At 36.9% G+C, this 23,522-nt stretch overlaps 1 protein-coding gene and 1 pseudogene across 1 annotated transcript; one reads left to right on the forward strand and one right to left on the reverse strand.

Annotated features, from left to right (window-relative positions):
• Positions 1-2,758: 2,758 nt before the first annotated feature.
• On the reverse strand, positions 2,759-3,491 carry LOC120296320 (nuclear transcription factor Y subunit B-2-like). Its single transcript, XM_039318158.1, has one exon. It carries the CDS (start codon positions 3,457-3,459, stop codon positions 3,109-3,111), a length of 351 nt encoding a protein of 116 aa, XP_039174092.1. The 5' UTR covers positions 3,460-3,491; the 3' UTR covers positions 2,759-3,108.
• A 14,745-nt stretch (positions 3,492-18,236) lies between these two features.
• On the forward strand, positions 18,237-21,987 carry LOC120296176 (annotated as a pseudogene).
• The last annotated feature ends 1,535 nt before the right edge of the window (positions 21,988-23,522 follow it).

The following is a 23,522-nucleotide window of genomic DNA, read 5'->3' on the forward strand; positions in this document are numbered from 1 at the left end:
AAAATCTTGGAAAAATATTTCATGAAAGTCTTTTTGTAAAACAAACACAACCTAAATGTCTTCAATTTTGGTAAACTATGAAGTTCTAAAGGCCTATTATTTCACATGGTAGCAAAATATTGCTCTATGCTTGACATGATAGAATGTGCCCCACTAGAGATGGAACCAAGCCTGATGGGGCCATTAGGCTGAGCTTAACTTATTGGCTAGACGAGCTTGGCTCAACTTTTTCTATAACTAGATGTCCATATACGGGCTTGCCCAAATTTATCTTTGAGCTTGTGGTATGGGATGCTTGGATAAGATCATGAACAGCTAGATCCACGATCAGATCTAAATAATGGTAACATCCATTCATCCCTTTCACCGTAATGTGATAATTGAGAAAACACTTATAGAAAGTACACTACAAGGCATGATGATGTTCCAAATCGATTCTCATTGGGAGGAATTTAACCTCAAATTTTATTAATGGTAAAAAAAAAATAATAAAAAGTCCATTGCTAATGCAGTCGCAGTTCTATCTCACGAGTCTTATTTACCATGTTGATTCTTTTCAGGGGTCTTCATCAAAAGAAGAAATAGGAAAAACGTTTATAATAAGTTTCCCAAGGAACCCATCACGCAGCTCCACGTTCAAAAGAAAAGTCGCTTTTTTCTTCCTTCCTCTTTTTTACTTTATTTTGTACTTTTGTTGCCTGTAGGTATCTAGGGTTTCACTCGGGTTTCACTCGTGTTACCTCTCTCGATCTCTTACTCCGTTTGTCCTCACGCCATGATGCATCAAACACGACAGCAGCGCCTAAACAAATGGTTCGAAGAATTTGATTTGTTGAACCCTCGTTCCGCACTCTTCCTTTGTAAGCATCTGTAGAAAGATTCCACTGAAGAGAATAAGCTTCCCTCGAATGACTGTGCAGGTTCGGGGCACCCTCAGCTGTCGGAAGGAGATGTCATCGTCGTCAGTTTGTAGGAAATGTCAGCTTGATCGAGACCTGATGGGTTTTTGCGCGACACGATATGTCTTGTTGATGTGAAGCCCATGGAAAGACTACAAAAGTGGCCGCCCCTGGGGTCAACCTCGGATATTGCAACGAAGGACTTTTCCCTCATGATTTTCTCAGAAAAAAAAAATTAAAATTACCGCTAAATGATTCTTATAATACCATGATATTGACTAAATGGTGGATTGCAGTTTGATACTTTATTAAAGAATCGATATTTTAAGTCAGTGGTTATAACCCTTGCAAAATTCTTTAGAAATTGTATGGAACTTGCTTGTGTCCATAGTGTCAAATTGCTGGAGATTACACAATCAACTGTCAAATGACCATAGTAGATATGCTTTCTAGAGAAGTACATAGCAAGTTCCTTTATGAGAGTCATAGCCAGATTAACTTCATACTACTGTTAATAAAGTACGGCATGGTATTTTATTTACTGCTTCTTCCCTGCTCACCTCCGAGTGGCTCAATACTAATAAGGTGAGAGAGAGAGAGAGAGTTATATATCTATTAGTGATCCTCAATTAATTATTGCATAAAGAGAGTGAGAAAAGACCATACATCTGTCAAGAGTATGCACACAATTAATGCGTAATCTCAATATAGAAGATTTACATCCGCGCAATGGCTCTCTTAATCATTGTAGAGAGAGAGAGAGAAAAGATTATACATACGTTAGTGATACTCAATAATTGCCAGCTCTAACTATATGTAATCTCAAATAAATTTTGAAGTTGTACACGATATTCGCTAATATGAGACATGAGGAATATATCAAGAATATCAAATGATCTCATCGATCAACGGCAAACGATTAAAGAAAGAAATTCAATTAACTCGCTAGTCTTTTGTGGTAGATCTAAATTTCATTTTAACTTTATAACATAATCTAATATTTTCATCATACATCCGGTGATACTCACTTATTATTACATACTCTCAATACTTGTAATCGGTCTTATATAAATTTAAATTCCATAAACACGGAATTCACTAATATGAGAAATGAGGAATATATTAAAGATGTCCAATGGTCTCACCTATCAACCGCCCATTAATCAAAGAAAGAAGTTGATCTTTCTTTTTTTAGGTCCAATGAAAAAAGAAGAAACAAGTTATATCTACTAGTCTTTTGTGGCATATCTAAATTTCCTTTTGACTCGTAACTGAATCTAGCAAGTTATAGCTCCTTCCAATATGTAAATTGTAGATAATCAACCCCAGTTCTTGAGCGAAGCAAATTTATTAGAATTCAAGCAAATAGTAGCAGTAAAAAACCGCAAAGGTTATTCCTTACTAGAAGCTTGTTTCTTCGGCCAAAAATGAAAAGAAAAGAAAAGAAATTAGATGCTTGGCTTCGGGTAACTACATGTTCTATGCATACCCTATCAGTCTGACTTGTGTACTGGTAATTTCATGGGTCAAACCTGTTTATCGTCATACAGCTCAAAGCTCAGCGAATCAATCGAAATATAAACCTTTCTGTGACCATGTTCGATCCGTGTACACACGAAGCCTTGGACATTGACATAACTAGTTTCGTATGTCTGGAAATTTTTACAGATTCCAAGTTACCAAGCATAAGCACGAGTTAGGTCTTGTTTCAAAATACTGATTGCCTATGCTTTTAGGCTTCACTAATCCTTCAAAATAGGGAAAAAGTGCCATGAGTAATGCAGATTCTGATTATCAAGACTGAACTTTAAAAAGGCTAGGCAAATTGAGATGAAGAAAATGTCCAAATTATTAGCATGTTTAGTATAGACGGAAACCCTCACTCTTGATCAATTCAACACAAAGTACCTCCACTACAAAACCCAAAGTTGCAAAACTTGTGTCATTCGCATAAAAGTAGCTGCAAATTAAGCATCCAAATGTTCCAACAAACAACCAACATCAATTGTACATAATTATTCTGCATCTACCAATAGTCAGTGAAAGGAAATCTATGCTAATTCTAAGATGCAAACCATGAGTTGCCAGCAACACACACCACCACAAGCATATATATTTTTGATTGCTTCACTTATATATATGCTATTTACTACCAAAACTAAAAATCTGTAGTTTTAGTTAGATTGATTTCCAAGATGGGGTGTACCTCTCAATACCTCTTAGAGAAAGAGCCATTGGTACTCCTGTCGGCCACATCAAAGAACTTCAGAGGCGACGAAGAGGCAGCGCCCAGCTGCTTCTCCGGCGACTCATCCCCGTACAAGTTCTTCTCGTTTCTTGATTCGCCGCCTGTGACCTTGTTTTGGCTGGCCCTCTCCCCTTCGACCTCCCGATACCGATTTAAGTACCGCTTGAGCGGCTCGGCATAGTCATCAAACCCTAGGGACCCAAGTGCCCAGACGATGTCATCGCCGTTCACGGTCTTGCGCTTCTCCTTGTGGCACTTGTCCGAGGCCTCACCGGTGACGAAGCTGATGAACTCAGAAACGCACTCCTGCATCGTCTCCTTCGCCTCCTTCGAGATCTTGGCGTTCGGGGAGAATCTGCTTCATGATCCTCCCATTGGCAATTGGGAGGAGACGATCTTGCTCTCTTAAAGAGCTTGCTTCTTCATTTGAAGCACTTGTTGCTGCTCCTCCTGAGAAGTTGTACTTGTTGTCGCCTTCTCTATCTGAGTTTGAGCCCGACTTGTCCACCATTTGAGAGAGGAAATTGAGGACCCTCTCAAACAAAGACACGTTGCTCTTTAAAATTGCTTAAGACCTCCCCTTCCTATATAGGCGAATTAACACATCTCTGTGTATGTCTGTTGCGAATTGGAGAATTTTCTTTTCTTTGGGTGCCTTCTGCACCATAGATCTAGGGATGGTAAAGGTTCCTGCGAGTGGTGAAACCCCTTTTATGATCTGGCGCACTGTGACGCAACATGATTCTGGTCAATCGTAATTATTTTATGGAAAAAAGAAGTCGAAAACAAAATTTATTCCGTCCGGAAGACATACTTTGTCCAGAACTATTGATATACCCATGTCAAAGTTCATCACCCCTAGTCTTTAGGGTTAGATAACAATTGTTAGAGGGAGAGTGTGTCATGTGTACAAGAGACATCAAGTCCTCAAAACCCATACTGTTGTGTACTAGGAAAATAATTGACCATATGTTCCCCCAAAATTTAAGGCATTCAAAGTGGGATCTCCTCAATACTTGCTTTCTCGAAAAGAACTAGTTAGTTTCAATGAACTGATCGAGTTTTTCCACGAAGAGAGTGTACAGAAATAGCAATATAAAATTAAAAGGTACAAGAAAAAAAGAAGCAAGCTCATCAATTATGAAGGCAGTGGTCCCCCTTCATTATCTTTCAATGTTCTTAATAAGTTTGAACTTAACAAGAATATAATAAGGTAGAAATTTGAACTTGTGGACCACATAAATGCACGTGGGTTATGTTGAAATGCCAACACAACCGAACAAGACCTAAAAAGAAACAAATTATTGGCCAATAAAAACGAAAACCCCAGTGACGGATTACCTACTGCTTTGGTTTTTACATAGTATAATGCCTGAAAAACCACAAGCTCTCTTTCTTACTTCCCAGGCGGAATTTGTACGGCCATGGTTGGGTCCCAAATCTTTGGACTGACATATTACATCCCAAAAGAAAAGAAAAGAAAAGAATTAATCAACCTAGGGTTTTAGCTCATCTAGAATTGACATAGAAAAATGATTATATATAATCTTTAATTTACTATAAAAATAACAGTCTGTTCTGAATCATAACAAATCAAATAACAAATAATTATAAATTATTATGAGATCCACTCCTTTAAGAATTTTTTGCTCACGATAAGCTTCTATTCTCATAGTAATCCAAAAATTATTGTGCTAGCAAAGTTCATTGACATATGGCAAGCTGCAATTGAAGCACAAATTATAGAATCTCGACTAGGTTAATGACCTCTTATGTTGTACATGATCGTGATCATGATCAGTGCACTTCGTAGACTATCCACTGTTCAATGTGGAGGACACGTTCCATGTATAGCTATGACACTTCCATTTTGATCTTATTATAATCAGGATGTTTTCCGGCTTATGCAAGCTAAGTTTGCTCTAGATGCTTTGGTGAAAATCCAAGCTAATTAAACACTCGAGGAGATGAAATCAGGAAATAATATAAGAAAAAGAATTGGAGAATCATTCGACCTCATCTTCTCGTATCGGAATATTAGTATTAGGTTTTATTCAATATTTTTTGGCAATGTTACTACTAGGGTTTAACAACGTTGGAAAGCTCGAAAGAGAAGAAAACAAATTAACAATTGGCAAACTAGAAGCACTTTTCATAACTCATAGCGTCGATTGACTATAATCATGAGGTGAAGTACAAACCTTATAATTAAATGGAAAATGTCTTCTGATTTTCAAAACCAAACTTTACGTGCAAAAATCTGGAAGCCTAACCGCTGAGAACGACAAAATTGACTTCGATGGCCTCCCTCCCCCTTTTTTCTCTCCAGTTTCAATGATTAATTACTGGGCTAAAGGACAAAATTAATATTACTTTTTAAGGATTATACTATAAATTAAACCCTTTTAATTTTGGCATCTTTCTCACCTTCAAATAATTATGTCCTCGCTCCAGCGTAGAGCCTCCAATGATCCGTTTTTCATGCATTCTAATTAATCGGGGTAGGTAGATTACGCGAATTAATTATATGTCCTTGTTCATATTCAAATTTGCTAAAATAAAAGGAATAATAAATTCACAACATCCCCACCATATCTTTTCCCCATTTTGCTCCATAAACAAGTTTATGATCCATATTTCGAGGTTTTGTAGGTGGTCCTTCGCAAGGCTGCTCGAGATCATCCAATCTTCTCCATCCAGGCGTACTTATGTGCGTGGAGTTACTGTGTCATAACGTGATTTACAAGTGGTCCATGTTTAGTAAAGTATATGATCTAAAGTTGAACTGAAAAGACACTTCGTACCCTCTGTGTTCTAACACCAATTTGAGATATATTTGAATAATACCGACGTTACTTTTATTGGCTGAATTTCATTGCATCTAGTACATTCTAACCTATTAAAGTGGTACAGACACTATCTTCAATGGTGCTTCAACTTATTTCGATATGCTTCGATTATCGTTTCAATAAGAAAAAAAAATCAATAAGAGATGGAATTATTAGCAATATTATAACTCCACTTTTATTGATATCTTTACTTAATAAAGTATTCTGAATACACAATAATAAGGTGTCGTCTTAGATTGCAAGGGAATTTTCTTGTCTAATTGTGATCTTGATTCAAGTTTTGTCGAGAGGACCACATAAATAAAATTCCAAATGCATCAAGCCGATGTGAAGATTCATGCCTTTAAGATTGCTCGGGAAGGAGGACTAGTTGCAGTGCGTGAAAAGTCACCTGAACACAATGCGATCTGTAAGAGGGATTCAGGCTGTTTCAAAAGGATTTTCAGGGTATGTATGGGTTATGCAAGAACTCTTCTTTACCTCCACGTCACAACTGGTGCTTTTTCTTCTCTTCCTTACTCCTCCTGCATTTGATCCCCACCGATCAACATCCTAATCATAGCCACGATCACATCGATGATCAGCGTAGTGGTACCACGATCCCACTAACCACCTCCAGGATTGCACGAAATGCCACCACGATAACCTCTCCCACGTCGGCTGACATAGCATCCTTGATCCTGATCCATAAGAATTCAGATTGCGTTTTGTGATTGTGTCCACTACCTGAAATTTTGCTCCAAATCTCGTACGGTTTCTAAGGTTTCGTGCAATTTTCTTTGGACTTCGAAACCACCAAGAAAGCTAAAGTTAATTCAGATTTATTGTTCGGCAACTTCTAGTTTCGACCCCGCGCAGTAGGGATTCGGTACTAGGCTTTTTCGTCACGGTCCTCATCTCTGACCGGCCAGGTTTCAAGTCTTGAAAAAAACTCGATCCCTCTTCTGAGCCAGTCGCTCGACAATGACTTCGAGCCACCGGAATGGGTTCTTCGAACCGTTGGCTGCAAGCATTATTCCGCCTCAGACTGAGCCACCTTGCAAGCATACCTAAAGCCTGTTGCAATCGTTCGTTGAGATATGCCCTAAAGACAAGGCCTGCATCCCTAATCTACGTCAGCGAGACGATTGTTTCTATTGCCATCACTAAGGATATTGGCTCAGCTCTCCGGCATTTTTGCCCGTTCTGACACCAAATTGGTGCAATAGAAACGATAAGGATGTATATAATCCAATCTATACAAACAAGTGAGCACTTGAATCGCAACAGGCACACGCACATACAAACGCGAAGCACGACAAAGATAAAATCTCGATTTTTCATTAATTTGTCAAAAGAGGTAAGTTGTTTCACTAATTTATATGTCTAAAAGAAGTATGTCCATTGGTTGATGCATCTCCTAATGATTTCATTAAAAAATATTAGGCGTGCCCAGAAGCGAAGTATCGTGGGAGCAAGGGCCTAACTTGCCGAGTCATGCTGTGCCTGTGTTGACGTAGCCCCATTGGCCGTAGCGAATTGAATGATTGGCTTATCAAATACCCAACAGAAAGTTGCCACATCACCTATAATATCTCCCAAAAAAAAATTTTGAGAAGGATCTCTTAGCAGATGTAACATTACTCGACAAAGAATGATAGCGGATAGATGCAATATAATGGTGTTTAAGACAGGTTAGGACTGAAAACTGTAGTTGCTTCAGTGTAATGTAGGAGTAGGACCTTGCCGCAAGGCTCTTGAATGACTTTTCCTTTTATATAAAATAAAAACTTTCGACTATCATGTTTTACCTTTTTAGCTCTAAACTTTCACAATATACAAATACATGATTTTTCTTAATTTTTTACATTTATGTGAGATTTAAATTTTAACTAGAAAAAAAAAAAAAAAAACTTTAGTGACATGAGGACCTGACACTTTTCTTCATGTTGTGGTCAAGATGTATCCGAAAACAACTTCCATACAGCAGAATAAGGATGGTTTGGCAACACTTCATCAAAGGACTTTGACTCCAGAAAGGTATTTGGGAAAATGCAATTTTTTGGTAGAGCAATTTGGAAACTCATTTGCCAAATGTGATACATTTTCAAAGGTCTTTCTCTCAAGACAAGTTTATACCAACTTTGGCATTTCAATATTTTCGGAATGTTAGAGGTCAAAATTAATGAGCTTTTCTATCCCAATTCTGCCCTTACTATTTTTTCGTATGTCTCTTTTACCCTAAATTTTGTATTGTTCTTCATTCTTTGTCCCCTCAATCCATATTCGCCAATGGTTTCCAACAATTATCAAGGTTGTGTGACCCTTGGCCTCGCCTCACCTAGGCCTCCTGAGGTCACACAAAATCTGGTTTTGTGCGAATGCACGATGCTCAACGTTGCCTCACTTGAGGTTACACGACCCCAATGGCCTTCGCATGACACCAGTGTCTGGGATTTTACAGATTTGGGATGTTGGCGGGGATCCTTGGGGTCTCATACACCAATATTGCCTCGCCTTGGGTCACACGACCTTGGCAGTGCAATGTCGGTGGCTTATGCATGATGCTCAATTCTGGTCCAAATCTGGCTCGCTGAGATCGCGGAGGAAGTGCTTCGAATTTGCACAACATTAGTGTCTAGGATTTTGCAGATTTGGGACACCAACATGGGTTGCTTGAGGTCCCTCGACTCTGGCGTAGGCTCACCTGGGATTGCGGGACCTCCGCAAAGCCCGTCGCTAGAACTTCCAGCTTTGCTTGAGTTGACAAGGTGTTGCAATTTTTGTTTTTTTGTTGTTAAACCTAAAGTCCTTTCATTTATGCAATACTTTCGGCAAGCGCTCTCCCAAATGTACCCTAAGTCCATTTCCTTGTTTTGGTCAAGAGAAGTCATTCATGTTGAAATAGAGAAGTTGGAAGATATTACTTTCTTGTGACCTGTTCTCAGATGGTTAGTAATGTTATTCCTAGAGATATAAAAAGGAAAAAAGAGGGGGGGGGAGGGATATCCTGACCCATTAAAAACGTGTTTGGTTATGTAAGAACAATTTAATATATGTTAGAGTAAGCTGATGATATCAAATCCAGTATACTTCTATCGAACGAATATGAAAATATATAAAGAGAGATATTAAGGATTTGGCTTAGATCAAGCCTTCATTCTCCTAGACTGGATTCCACCAATAATCCTTTAAGAGGTTTAAAATGTAGCTCATGTTGCTTCAACCCAAAGCTAGTAGATCATACTACTGATGTGCAAGCACTCATACTTCTTAACAGAGATTAGAATTAGTGAATCACTCTAAGTAATAATGAATTGCTTGCTCAGTAACACGAGTATATGAATCTCAGAGGATAAAGCTTTTTCAATCTGAAGATGGTCTCACAACTCATGTCATCTCTAGCGTGTGTGATTATCATATGGAGTCTTCAAGATCTATACCGAGAATTTGAGAAATTATCAAGATGATCAATTTATCTATTTAAGATAATCTCTATAATTATCGATAGATCTAGTTGTCCATACAATCAAATCTTCCTAGTGACAATATGGTTTCCACAAATATAATTGCTTGAATTAGGAAATAATCCTCTTAGCAATTTGATTGACAATGAATCAGATTTCTCCCATACGTTTGTCTCCGAAATAACAAGCCTGAGGCATACCTAAAGATTTAGATTTTTCTCAAAAGGAATATCTGGGTCTTCGGGAAATGATGCATGATTATACAAAATTCATGTTCTTTTCAAGTGATATAGGAAACTGCTTCTATCAACAATGAGTCCATCAAGGCTTCCCGCCATTAGTGGGATGCATGCTGCCTTTCACTTTATCTTCCTGTGTATGAATACGGCCACATGAATTGTTCACCTTGTCACGACACTTCCAAGTCCTCACGAACTTCTTGTTCTTTGACTTGTCCACCTCTTCAGTCCACTTCACACTTCAGGTTCTAGTGGTGCTGATAATGTTATCCTTGCATTTGTTCAATCCTGAGATATGACACATCCACATTTGTCTCCTAGTTGATATAACCAAATGATATTGTCCACTTCAAGATATCACAAGAGGTTTCCATAATTAGTAATATGTTTTTTAACACACTTCGTCGACCTTTGGAAATGCACGTAGTCATTTTATTCTGGTAATATAAATCGGCGTCCACTTAGAGGACGGATGATCTCACTCGCCATTGGGATTGCGCATGCACTTTGCATACAATATAATTCCATCAAGAGAGAGGACCCTAAGAAAATCTTATATGCATAAGCTTGTTCTCTTCTTCTTTTGTGGAGGCCACCACCAACCTGCTTTTGTTAGGATTCTCCCTTTCCATTTTACTCTCCTCCATAGTGGGCATCCGACATGATCTGATCCAAGATTGAATTTAGTGACCTCTGGCTAAAAAGTAGGGTTCTGTTCCAATTGTGTTAAAGTCTTAATCTGAGGATTAAGGAATTTAATACCTCCTCTTTTGCTCTCCCATTCCACTTTGTTTAGGGTCATCCTTACCTTAATTTAGCATATGCCTTTGCAATTTTAATTGCCTGCTTTGGAATACAACTTTTTAGTGTCCTTTCTTGATACTCTTTCTTTATTCTTCCTCAAACTTCCACTTGGACCAACCCCTACCGGATGCCTTCGTTTTATTTTACTATTTTCCTTCTGTTTTCCCATATTTAATCATGCTTTCAACTTACACTTGGTGCAAAAAAAATAGAAAAGTGCTCAAAATTCTATCTTTCAATGCCCTAACATAACTTCTTGATGAAAAAAAGTGGCCGTTACGCGATTATAAAGTCAATGACAAATGGAATTGATTAAGGTATGAGAATCGTTGCCCAAAATATGATCCGATGAAGTTTGCTTTTCAATAGTGGAGGAGCTTAAAGCTCTCATGGTGCTCTTTTCCTTGGCCAATCAAAGCTTTCATAGTCAAACCACCCGGTTATTAACCCGAAAATGAAGTATCTTGGGGTGTGTTTATTTTTACGAACATGATTTCCATAAAACAGTTTTCCAAACTTCCATGTGTTTTATTCACTGCAATACGATAATCACCTAAAATGATATTATAGTCAAGGTAAACAACCGTTTTGAGGAAAATAATTTCTCCATCACAGAACAAAGAAATCGCTTTCTAAAGTTCTTTTTCCACATGCATGCTCACACATAATGGAGAACCATTCACGTGTGAAGTTTTGTGACTATTGAGAGATTTGGTTTGTTAATTATTTGCATTTTCTAAATGGTCCTATCTTTATATCTATTTTACAAACTACCATGTGTATTATGTGATGTACGTAGGTTACGAGAAACCCTACTCTGTTGCTCACACATCCCCACCCCAACCCTCGAAAAGATAGGAATCAAACTCCCCACCTTCCCAAGTGGGAAGGGTGGACACTAGGTAACACCTAGTAGTTGCATCTTCTACCTTTTTGGCATTCCTTTTAGGTTGATTTATTTTAATAAAAAGAATTATTATACACTTAATATGTTAATAATATTTTAGATAAAGATTCTGATATCATCTTAGTATTTTTATTAAACTTATAAGTATAATAGAGAGAATGATTATTTGAAAGTAAGATCTAAATATCCAAAAAAAAAAAAAAAATCATCTCACTTTGAATACACTACCAAACAACTGAAAACCAGCCATGTTCTTTAAAAATACTTTTTACGGAAAACATTTTCCTTTGTTAAGTTTTTCACAAACAAACACACCCTTAATTAGCAATATTGTCAATTAGATAACTAAAGTTAATTAAAGAAGGCAATCTGAAAGATGAATCCCCTTTAAATTAGCAAAACATTGATAATTATAGGTTACCTAAACAAGCTAACAATTTAAATTCCAAAAATGATTTCGCAATCAAATAGTATTCTACCACAACCTTCCTTTTTCTTTCTTTTTTTTTTAATTGTGTTTCGATTAGATTAATTTGCACTTAGAGTTGACTCACAATCTCCATGAACTCTTGAAAATTGTAATGAAAAAAAAAAAAATCCTCTACTAAATTGGGTAAGTTGTTGAAGGAGTATAAACTAACTTTTTTACTCTTACTTAATAAGAAAATCCAGCCACTTTTCTTTCCATTCTATGCGGTTTTTTTCTCAAAAAGTCTTGTCTTCCTTTACTGAGTTCTTGTACCATTCCGCACTCAATCATCTGACAGTGACAGTGGTGGGGGCAAGCATGAAAGTGACTAAAGCAAATAATATTTTTGTTTCAATAAGATTTAATTGTTACGAAAATTAAAATATAGGTTTTTTTAGTGGAATAAAAAATAAAATCAAAGAAACTAGCTCTTTGTTACCAGAACAATATATCTAATTCTATCTATGGCTTATTTTATTAAGTGAAAGTATTGCTCTCAGTAAATAAATTCTCAATAAGTGGAACCGAAGCGGCATTCACAAAATTTAGGTGAGGCGAGGGTGTCACTACCCTCACTTGTGGCCAGCGACTCCCACCAACCATCACCAAGGCCCCAAAACGGTAGAGGGAAATAGGAAACATAGGAAACATATATATAAAATAAAAAAAAAATCAAAATCAAAAGATTTTAAGAAAAATATTCCAAAAAAATTTAATGTCAATATCAACTATGCTACATAGGACCACTAGTGTCACGTCAACAATTTCCTTTAAAAATAGCCAAAAAAGACCATATCGGCAAATAGTAAAAAATTATGATTAAATTAATTAAATTGAAAAGTTTAGTATTGAATTAATCACCGTACGATAGTTTTAAGATTATTGGATAATTTTCCAAATTAAAAATATCATTTACCTTTAAAATCATGTTTTATTATTTACATTATTGATTGGTATCATAAGTGGGTATGATGGTATCTGAGTTGATATAAAGTGTTGTATGGTGTTAGCTGGGGGCCAAAAGCTTATCCATTCCCAAGACAGACAAAATCTTTAAAACAGATGGAGAGTTCGACATGTCTTCGAGATTTTCTGGTGGCAGGATGGCTAGTTCGACATGTATCAAACTTTGAGGAAGAGTCCAATCTCGTACTATCAATCTTTTCAGAAGTCCACAACCATTTCAACTGTGAGAGAATCAGTTGGGTTAGGCTAAACACAAATTTACTATTTTCTTTTGGATCGGCAAGATCATTGACCCTCTAAATGTTATCATAGAAAGTTAGCACACCTACTATAGAATGTTCATTTTAATCTATAACCATTACTTATTAGAGTGATCCTATGGACGATGCCCCTCTACAAATGGCATTCAATGAATCTTAATTTACTTCGATTTGAGTCTTGGCATAATCGATAACAACAACGCTCAAAAGAAATTATTTTCTTTCGCACCAGAATTTTGTTTATTATTCATCTTAATCGTCAATGCTACTAACTATTAAAAATTCATACTAAAAATTTTAAGTGATTAGATAGGAACTAAGGAAATGAATATGAGAAAATAAACAAAAGCGTGGTATAATCTCTCACTCTCTTTTCTCTCGATTCACTGATGTGGCGTCATAGTAATGCCACATGTTGGAATTTTTCCCATTTTAGAATTGCCACATCAGCAATTTAACGATGCTAATAAAACATACAACAAAAGCACTTGATTATGTAAATTGATAAAATATAGATTATCAAAATTGAGCAATAAGAATTCAAAGGATGGAATCTCACAAAGAGCTAAACTTAGAAGATTAAAGTGACATCTAACTCCTAGCAATAACTTAATTCGAAATTATTTTCTAACAAAGTACAATATATTGCTAAATAGATGGACCCTAAAAGTATTTGTTGTTCTTTTGAATAGTCAATACTCGGTATGCAATGCCCTAAATGTTTTGTCAGGCTTAAAATCAATCAAAATTAATTTATTACAGTTAATAAAACCTCTGCCTCGTCCGAATTAAGCCCTGTGATTACCCTCAATAATCCTAATTTTTGGGCCCTAAACAAGGCCCTCACTTAACCAACCTTGCTGATAGTTTTATGCTGGATCAAGCCCAAATTTATTACGAGGCCCATGATCTCTTTTAAAATAATACAAATCTTTTTTTTTCTTTTTTTTTTCAGTAGAACAAATTACGCACATTTTAGAATATTTATGGTTTTACACTTTAGCTGAAGTATTTTCGTTAATAACTCATTTTATGTTTATTCTTCCGTCGCATATCAATCCTCACTCGCACATCGATTAGTTGATGATACACATTAGTGTGTGCTATTGTCTCGATTTCTCGTTAGACAACCTTAAGTAATAACATAATCCTATTACAAGTCATCAACATTTAATGGTATGGGTTAAACGGCCAGGCTTACTCAGAAGCATGGCCCAAATTTTTTATGCTTGGACACCCCAGCCCAAATCGAGCCCGAACCTGAAAATGACCGACCTGAAAATTTCGGGCTTGTTCAGCTTGGGCTAGGCCCGAAATTTTTTTGCAATATATTATATTAAATAAAACATTTCATTGATTCAATACCATATTGAAATAAATTAATTCAATAGTATAAAAAGATAATTAATTCAGTTGTAAAATTTCATTTTTGCATTTCTTGAAAAACCATCAATCGAAAGTTGTTCGAAATATATGAAATTATATGAAGAAATTCGGATCAGTGGCCCGTTTCAGGTTGCCCACAATGAAGCTCAACTATCTAGCCCAGCACGAAATGTGAAAACCGAATGGGCCCAAAACTATTTGTGCTAAAGACTTCCGGGCCGGCCTTTTGGGCTTTCGGATTTCCAATTTCACTTCACTCTTATTGAAGGGGTCGGTTAACTAGTTAAGCACTTGATTTAGATTTTTAAAAAAAAAGTTGTGTGATCAATGAAACTTAATCTTATCAACCTTGAAAGTCATGCCCGCCACTTTATGGGTAAGGCCTTATTCAATATACATGGACAGGACAATCAGCATGCATCTTTGGGAATTAACCAAACCAAAATGTGAAAATCCCTTAGACCAGATTCAACTTATTTCTGGACTTTCAACTAGGTTCGAGAGTAGGGAATTGAACCAAACTAGAAAGGTCACAGGTTCTTGATTGAACCAATTAAACCGACCGTTTCAGGTCCAATTTGATAAACGGTTTATTCTATGTTAATGAGGTAATTAAGGAATAAGTTGGTCCGTGCATTACACATGACGATTATGTCCTAAAGTATCTTCTTTTCGATTCGACATTCAATAATTAAAATAGTAGAAAAGGTCTCATCATTGATAATTGGAGTATATACCCATCGTTTACTATTTCTTTAGATTTAGGTCATCGTCATCAGCTCAAAAAAGTTGCCATGATCTGTCTTTTGTGTTGGTATCATCTAAGATGATAGTTTGTCTATGTCAACCTAGCACTATGAATTCCCCCATTCAACCGTAATCTTGCCATCATCCAAATGCTGCTTCGTCCTCATAGAAACCATTAAAAAAACAAAAACAAAACAAAACCCTAGTTTAAATAAACGTTCAGATGAAAGCTAAAACTCATTGGAAGTGTATGAATATTGGAGATATGTTGTCATCAAGCTGTTGTACGGGTGTTCAGATCATCAAAAATATCGACGTTCGTCGATGATAACATGGCGATTTTCTTGTTGCATCTCAATATTATCAAATAAGAGGAAACAATCTACGATTCAACCGTCTTCAAAGCACATATTCTTGACCGGAGTATGAGGATTTTGTTGGTTGTCTGGTATAGGGATCGATGTCTCCTTGTTGTCCCTCTTTTCATTGCCGAGTGTCTTGTCGTTTCCGGTGCTTGTGGTTGAATTGAACACGCAATTATAATGTATATTCATATTCCTTGAACCGCAACTTTCAGATGAAAACTCTAGAACAAGCCTGTCGGCACATTAGTTGCGTTCTTGAATTTTTTTAATTTTTCTGGCGCAAACTCATTTGAACTCTGTACCTCAGACAAATGGGTTCAAACCATCTTGTGTCGTAGTATTAGTATTTCATATCAAATCTCCGATTGACTCTCTGTCCGAGTTTGGAGTCAGGACTTTCTGCAACATCGAATTCCACATGCATGCGACATGCATCTGAACTGACATCTTCTTTTGAGTTGAGACGAGCGTGAAGCTGGCTTTACAGGACTTAATTAGTAGACAGAGACCAGACATCGTGGGGTTTAAGTGGTTTGGGACAAAATTGTAAGCAGCTCATGTTGCATTCGAGTCATATGAAGGATGCGAAATATAAGCTAATTAACTTTGTGGTGGAACATTATTGACGAACCGATGGTTTTTTTTTTTTTTTAAATTCCAGCATATGGACTGCATAAATACAAATCATCTGACCTTGGACAGGATATAAACCAACATGAATTTATGGGATGTGATCCTGTGGCCACGTCAAGAATGTAGAACTAATCATTAAGTTAATTGCCCGCGTACAAACAAAGATCAACTACGCTTGATTTTCTCCTGAATATCAAAAGAACTTCTTCGGTGAAAAGTAAAATACAATAGACTTGATGTTTGTATTGCATGAGGTAATGCCCCAATGATCATTGCGAAGCGCTTTCATGATGATGTGACTCCTTAATCAATCAATATAATTTGGAGTTTTTAAACGATTACAAAGCTACTAAAATGACATTCACTTGTTTGGCTACTTGTGGCCGTTTGAAACCATCAAGACAAGCAGCACGCCGCACCGTGCGTCCCTCTAATTACATGCCTATCTAGTAAGTAGTGACAAAATAAGCTTCAATTATTACATTAAATTAATTGAATTTCTTATATATTTAACACGATAGTAATCATGGAAGAAGATACTCGACCTTCGATTATCAATTTGACAAGGTTTGCTTCGGGAAATCTGAAATATTAGGAAGTAATTTTTGGTGCATTGAGAAAGCCTCTAAAGTGTTGACACGTGGCCCCTCCCTTAGTTGACACCTAACCAAATTTACCTTTTCCTTTTTCCTTTTATTCTTAGACCGTTTCACTTTTTGTATAACTTGCGGCCTTTAAAATTGCAGAAATTTAATTAAAGTAAGACAATTTAGTAAAAAAATCATAAAGTGGAACGTGAAAATCAATGATTAATTTTTGCTTTGTCATTGTAGAAGGCTGCTTCCTTTCAAAAAAGGCAAAACCAATAGAACTAAGAACATGAGTATCCCGTGATTAATTTCTTTTTATTCATTTTTAGATACGTAAGTTAATAAAATCACGACTTACCTGGAAAAATCCCCACGTGAATTTTTAACTATTAATTATGAGATAAAGAACCATATTCTCCTATCTTTAGTGTTATATATGTTTATACTAAAACACGAAAGATATATGTGAATCGCAATAAAGCAATAAAGAGCTAGCTAAATTTCAACCAAATAATTTGCCGTAGGTGGATGAATGTTCCACAAATAAATAAAACCTATTGCAACATGGAGTTGAATGATATGAGATAATCTTTAAAACATACATAACAATAGTTTTATATATAAATACATATATAAATATAGGCAAAGTCCAAAACTACTAATAAACTAGTGAATGGCCCGACAAAAATTATTACTTCAACATGAGTTAAGATCAGAACAAGGTACGTTACATTTCAAAGAAGCAATTTGAAACTTGCGAACAACTTATGAACATTGAGCAATAAAGCTTTATCAACATTGAACAATAAAGGTTGTCTGCTTTGTAATAATCCAACATCTGTAATATACTTAGAATCCAGATGGGCAGGGTCCCAAGTAATAATTATTAACTCTTTAGAGAGAGCAAAAGACAAAAAAAAAAAAAAAAAAAAAAAAAAGGTGTTATCCACTCGTTTAGTATTTTTCTGACCCTCTAAGTGCAAGTTTTTTGGTGCCGGCCTTTTTTCTGTTGTACTATGTATAGCTTCCCGGTTTACAAGTATATCTATATTACTTACCTTTTACCAAAAAAAAAAAAAAAAAAACAGTTGAACATATATTTTTATCCGTCAATTTAAGCTTTTAAACAGTGAAAAAATAGTACTAAAAATTTCATATAGTAAAGAAATAGAAAGTATTTCATTGAACTTACATGCGAGAAGGGGTGCTCAAGTGTTCATCTTTAAACCACTAACATACCACCACCTATCGAGAGACTTTTATATAAATTAGCGGTGAGAACACCTAATTTCATATGAAATATTTTTTAGGGCAACTGTTTGTCTCTTCCAACTTCTACATATAGACTTACATAAAGCCAAAGAAGAACAGGGTTCCCACACGATACCAAATAATTCTATGCAAAAAATCCTTTTTTTCTTTCTCATCCAGAAATGGAGAAACTCTCTCAACTTTGTCGCCCACTAGCATGATCAAACTCCCTGTCTTGGTTTCATCACAAAGCAAACCCTCCTTTTAGCAAGCACCAACAACAACAAATTAGGAAGAAAGCGAACAGATTTTCTGAAGAGACGGAGACAAAAAGCCCTAGAGTAATTGCCTCGTGATCAAACCCCACGCACTTCTTCCAAAAATGTCAAATTTCACAGGTGAAGAAGGGAGTTTCTCTTCAGGAAACACTGGGGAGGAAGTCCACCAACATGAGAAACAACAGTTGCAAGGCCACCTTCATGGGTCAAACTCGCAACCTTCCAGCACGATCAACGATAGCAGCTCCACCTCGCAGCAACAGCCGGTCAAGAAGAAGAGGAATCTGCCGGGGACACCAGGCAATAAACTCATCCACACCCTTGGAAACTGGTTGCATATGTTGCTGATTCTGAATTAGTTGTATGCTTTCTCAAACACGGGAAAGTTATGTTGTGATTCATGAGTGAATGTCAAAATATACTCCTAACTAAAGGTACTTATAAGCATGAAAGGTACCAAAAACAATTTGCACAGCAAGCGGTTCAATGAAGGACTGATTTAGCACAGGGGAAAGACCGATCAAGAATGTTGTTAGAAATGAGAACTATTGACTCAATAATGTTTCGTAGGTCATACTTTTTTATTTCTAACCAATTTGATCAATTGTTAGTAGTATTATACAGCAGAAGATCATGTAATATATCTGAGCACTTCTGTATATTTTCTTTTAAAGATTCCAAAATAAGCCAAACAATTATTTCAGTACTCTTCCTGCTTTATTCTATCTTTATCCCATTCCTCTAACCACACATGCCTGCTAATAGTACTATTGCTGCCTTTGTGAAAGAAATTTTCTGTTGACTCAATTTTCTTTCCTATTTATAAAATGTCCTCTTGTTCTTTTGTGATTTATAGACCCAAATGCTGAAGTTGTTGCTCTATCACCGACGACGCTGATGGCGAGGAATCGTTTTGTATGTGAGATCTGCAACAAGGGCTTCCAAAGAGACCAGAACCTTCAGCTGCACAGAAGAGGACACAACCTCCCATGGAAGCTCAGGCAAAGGCAGCCTAACGAGGCCAAGAAGAGGGTCTACATTTGCCCAGAGCCGACGTGTGTGCACCACAACCCAGCTCGTGCTCTCGGAGACCTCACAGGAATCAAGAAGCACTACAGCCGCAAGCATGGCGAGAAGAAGTGGAAGTGTGACAAGTGCTCAAAGAAGTACGCAGTGCAGTCTGACTGGAAGGCACACCAGAAGACTTGCGGGACTCGGGAATACAAGTGTGACTGCGGAACAATATTTTCCAGGTGTCCTACTAAACTTCTTTCGTGGATCAATATCGCATGTGCTTGCATTGTTTGGTGGATAATCAAGAATTGTTTGAAAGATACATGCATATAAGTACCGGTCTTAATGATGTTAGAGATGTTCTTTAGTCTACATTGGAATCACAGAAGATATAAGCTAGTGAGAAAAACTAAATCTGACGTACTCCCACTTTTGACCCATTTATGGTAGTCTGTTGATTCTTTAGATATCACTTTCGTGTCACTTGCAGTTTAATTCTTTAGTATTATCCATAGGATGAAAGGTTTAGCTATGACCAAACAGGGAGATATATATATCTTCTGTGATTCTAAGTGTAGACTTAAGGAGAACATCTCTTAACATTATTATGCCGAGTCCTTCATACTCTCACTTTTGACCCATTTATAGTAGTTTGTTGATTCTTTTGGTAGACAAGTTTCCCACTTATAGGTTACTTGCAGTTTAATTCTTGCGTATTATCCATAGGATGAATGGTTTAGCTATGACCAAACAGGGAGATATAAATATTGTCCAAGCAGTGTAATTTCTATAAAACGATCTTTTGAATCACAAACTTCTTCCCGCTACTTCTTCCATAAGACACATTATCTCAAGGATTTTAATTACATGTTCTATTGTGAAAATATAATTTTCAGAAGCGATAGTAAATAACGTACACGAACTTTTTGGGGGGTTTCTTTGAACATTGCATTTGACCTTGCGAAGCCTTTCGGTCTGTCCTATGTTGGAACTGCCGGTTTTGCAATGCTGTAACACTTGCTTCTATCCTACAGATATATAGTATATTTTCCTTTTGAAAATTAAAAGAAATGGGCGAGATATAGAAAACTGAAATTGGACTTCACTAGCACTAAGAACGTTTATAAAAGTTTAAGTTCTTAAAAGTGAAAATTTTGCACTTTCATATGATATAATCTGAAAGAAGTGATTCACTTCCCCACTTCGAACTCACTTCTTTGGACACCCATCCGAATTAGAAGTATAATTCACCTCACTTGCCGAAGTCGTACAAAGTAAACACTAAGGCCAAGAAATGAAATTGCAACTGCACTTTTTGACTGTTGAATATTTCCTTTACTATTCACACATTTTTCGCTGCAGGAGAGACAGCTTCATCACCCACCGCGCCTTCTGCGATGCGCTTGCTGAAGAGAACAACAAGGTGAACCAAGGCCTCCACCAACAGATGCCTAACCATGACCTCATGCCCTCATCAATGCCCATGATCAACACCAACACGAGCTCCTCCAACTCGACCATGTTTCTCAACGACTTCAACCCCACACTTGATTCAAAAACCCCTCAAGTCCCTCCCCCAAAACCTCGTCCCCATGCCCTTCAAGCCCAACGCGAACAACCTCAGCAGCATGAGCGTGATGTCGCCTCCCGGCATGTTCTCGACTACCTCGGGCACGCTCTTCGGCAGCCTGAGGGGTAACACCATCTCCTCCTCCTCGAGCCTCCAGCTCAGCTCCAACACCACGTCCAGCGGCTTCAACTACCTGCAAGAAGCAAAGGCTGGCGGTGGTGGCCTTCTGGCGGCGGGCAGCGCCTCCTCAGCCCACATGTCAGCGACTGCGCTACTGCAGAAGGCTGCTCAGATGGGTGCGTCCGCGAGCAACAGCATCAACTCACCCATGATGCACCAGAAGAGCTGCATGGCAGGACCTGACCAGCAACAACAGCAGCAACAACCACAACTCATCCCAATCGGCTCTGCTCCTCCTCTTCCCTTCAGACCGTCGTCGATGTCGCCGTACAGCATCAGCAATGTCCCGCATCAGCATCCCAGCAACAATATGGACACGGCTTCATTCAACCATCATCCTCATCATGGGTTCCAGTCGCCGCCGCCACTGCCTCAACCTGATCAGTTCAACCCGCTCCTGCAGAAGAGCAACCGGCACGACCATCACATAAACCCGATGACGCATGTCATGGAGAGTGCTAATGCAATGATGAGCAGCGAAATGGGGATGTTCAGCAGCATGTTCGTGGGAGGCACAGATCATCATAACATGAAGAGTACTCCTAGTGTGGTGGTGGATCATGAAGACAGTAGCTCGACGAGCTTCGGGCAAGGAAGGACGCCGTCAGAGAAGAATGTTCCGATAGGATCAATGATGTTCGGAGGAAATAGTAATAACAATAACAGCAGTAGCAATGGTAAGAACGACGGCGTGACGTTGCTCGACTTTTTGGGGCTTGAAGAGTCACGACACGTGGGGAATTTGCATGAACAGCAGCAGCAGCAGCAGCAGAGAATGGTGATGGAGGGGATGAGCCAGCAGAGATTACCTGCGATGACGGGTCATTTTGCTCAACAGCTCTCTCATGCCGAATCAGCAATGGAGAAACCGATATGGGATGCTTGATTATTTCACGAGGAGGAGGAGAAGGAGGAGGATAGGGCGGAAGGAGGAAGCGGAGGAGAGTCTGCTGTTCTTTGGTACCGTGGTTGATATTCCTAAAAAGTTTGTGTTTGTTAGAAAAGATTGAATGCAAAAGCAACTTTGGGTGTACTTGATTGAAGGACAGAAAAGTTTGGTATCAAAAGGACTGATGATTTTTGGTTGAATTAATTTTCAACATGTTATTTTACATAAGTACGGATGTCTAAGAGTCAAAAAATTTGATCTAGTGACCCAAAGCAATTTGTAAATAATTTGTATGATCCGAATGGGTAACAGTTCATAAAATGAAAAATGCAAACATCCCAATCAACCGAATCGATGCTAAGACTATATTTGGTCGTTCGAATTTCTAATCAGTATAAGAATGAATAGGATATGATATAAAATCAAAATATTGTAATAATAAAATCGGATATATTTACATCATATTATTTATATTTTTAGGTATAAATGGCATATTAGTATAAATGACTCAAAATTTTGCAAACGAAAAATATTAAAAAAAAAATTCGTGACACTTTTGCCTACTTTATTTTTTTTTTCCTTTTTTTATTTTTTTCCTCTCTTTTTTAAATTAATTTCTTTTTTATTTCTTTCTTCCCCTTCCATCATTCTCTAATTAAATTTTATTAAATAATAAACAGTACATAGCTCAAATATGAAATAAATGTAAATATATCTTCATATATTGAAATTATATTATAAATAGAATTAAATTCGAATATATAATTAAAAATAAGATTAAATAAAAATAACTAAATTGTTATTTTTTTGTTATTTTGAATTTCTTATATTATAATTCAAATATTATTTATAATGAAATATAATTTTAATTTTATTAATTTAAGAAGTATGTTATTCAAGAAAAATATTTTTTCTATTATGGATGTTAGAAATCTTATTCACCTTCATCCTACCTCCCTTAAAAGATAATTTTCTCCAGTCCATATTTTTTTTTATATCCGACTTTATTTTGTCTTGAGTAAGCACAAAACACAAAATGGAATAAATTTTAATTATATCTCGAATTTTATCATGATTGCCAAATATAGCATAAAAGATTAAAGAAGAAAAGTGGGAATGCTTGCGCGTTTGGATAAAGTCAGCTTTGTGGAAAGGGTTGAAATGATTGGTATTCACAAAACTTGCACTATGTTCACTCCTTATACGAAATATGTTTGAGTTGGTAGCTATTAATTTAGACATGAGCAATGTAACAAAGGTAAAGTATCAAAAAAATTCTAAATCTATTGCATTTATGTTAATTTATTTTTACACATTTTTAATTGTGTCAATTTATTTATAAATCTTTGGATCTAGAGTCAACTCAGTCATTCTTCATAATTTTGACCAGATGTTACTAAAGTAGACATCAATCGGCCTACATGACTTGGCTAATGTTGATGTGGACATTTTTTCAATAATATTTTAATAATTTTCTAGTATTTTTCTTTTTTCATTTTTCTCGCTTTTTTGTCCCTCTCTTTCTAGTGGTC

This window comes from Eucalyptus grandis, chromosome 7 (genome assembly GCF_016545825.1).
Source record: "Eucalyptus grandis isolate ANBG69807.140 chromosome 7, ASM1654582v1, whole genome shotgun sequence".
Classification (NCBI taxonomy): domain Eukaryota; kingdom Viridiplantae; phylum Streptophyta; class Magnoliopsida; order Myrtales; family Myrtaceae; genus Eucalyptus; species Eucalyptus grandis.

Excerpts from the sequence above, each read along its gene's own strand:
- LOC120296320 (XM_039318158.1), bottom strand. The coding sequence starts at position 3,459 with ATGCAGGAGTGCGTTTCTGAGTTCATCAGCTTCGTCACCGGTGAGGCC.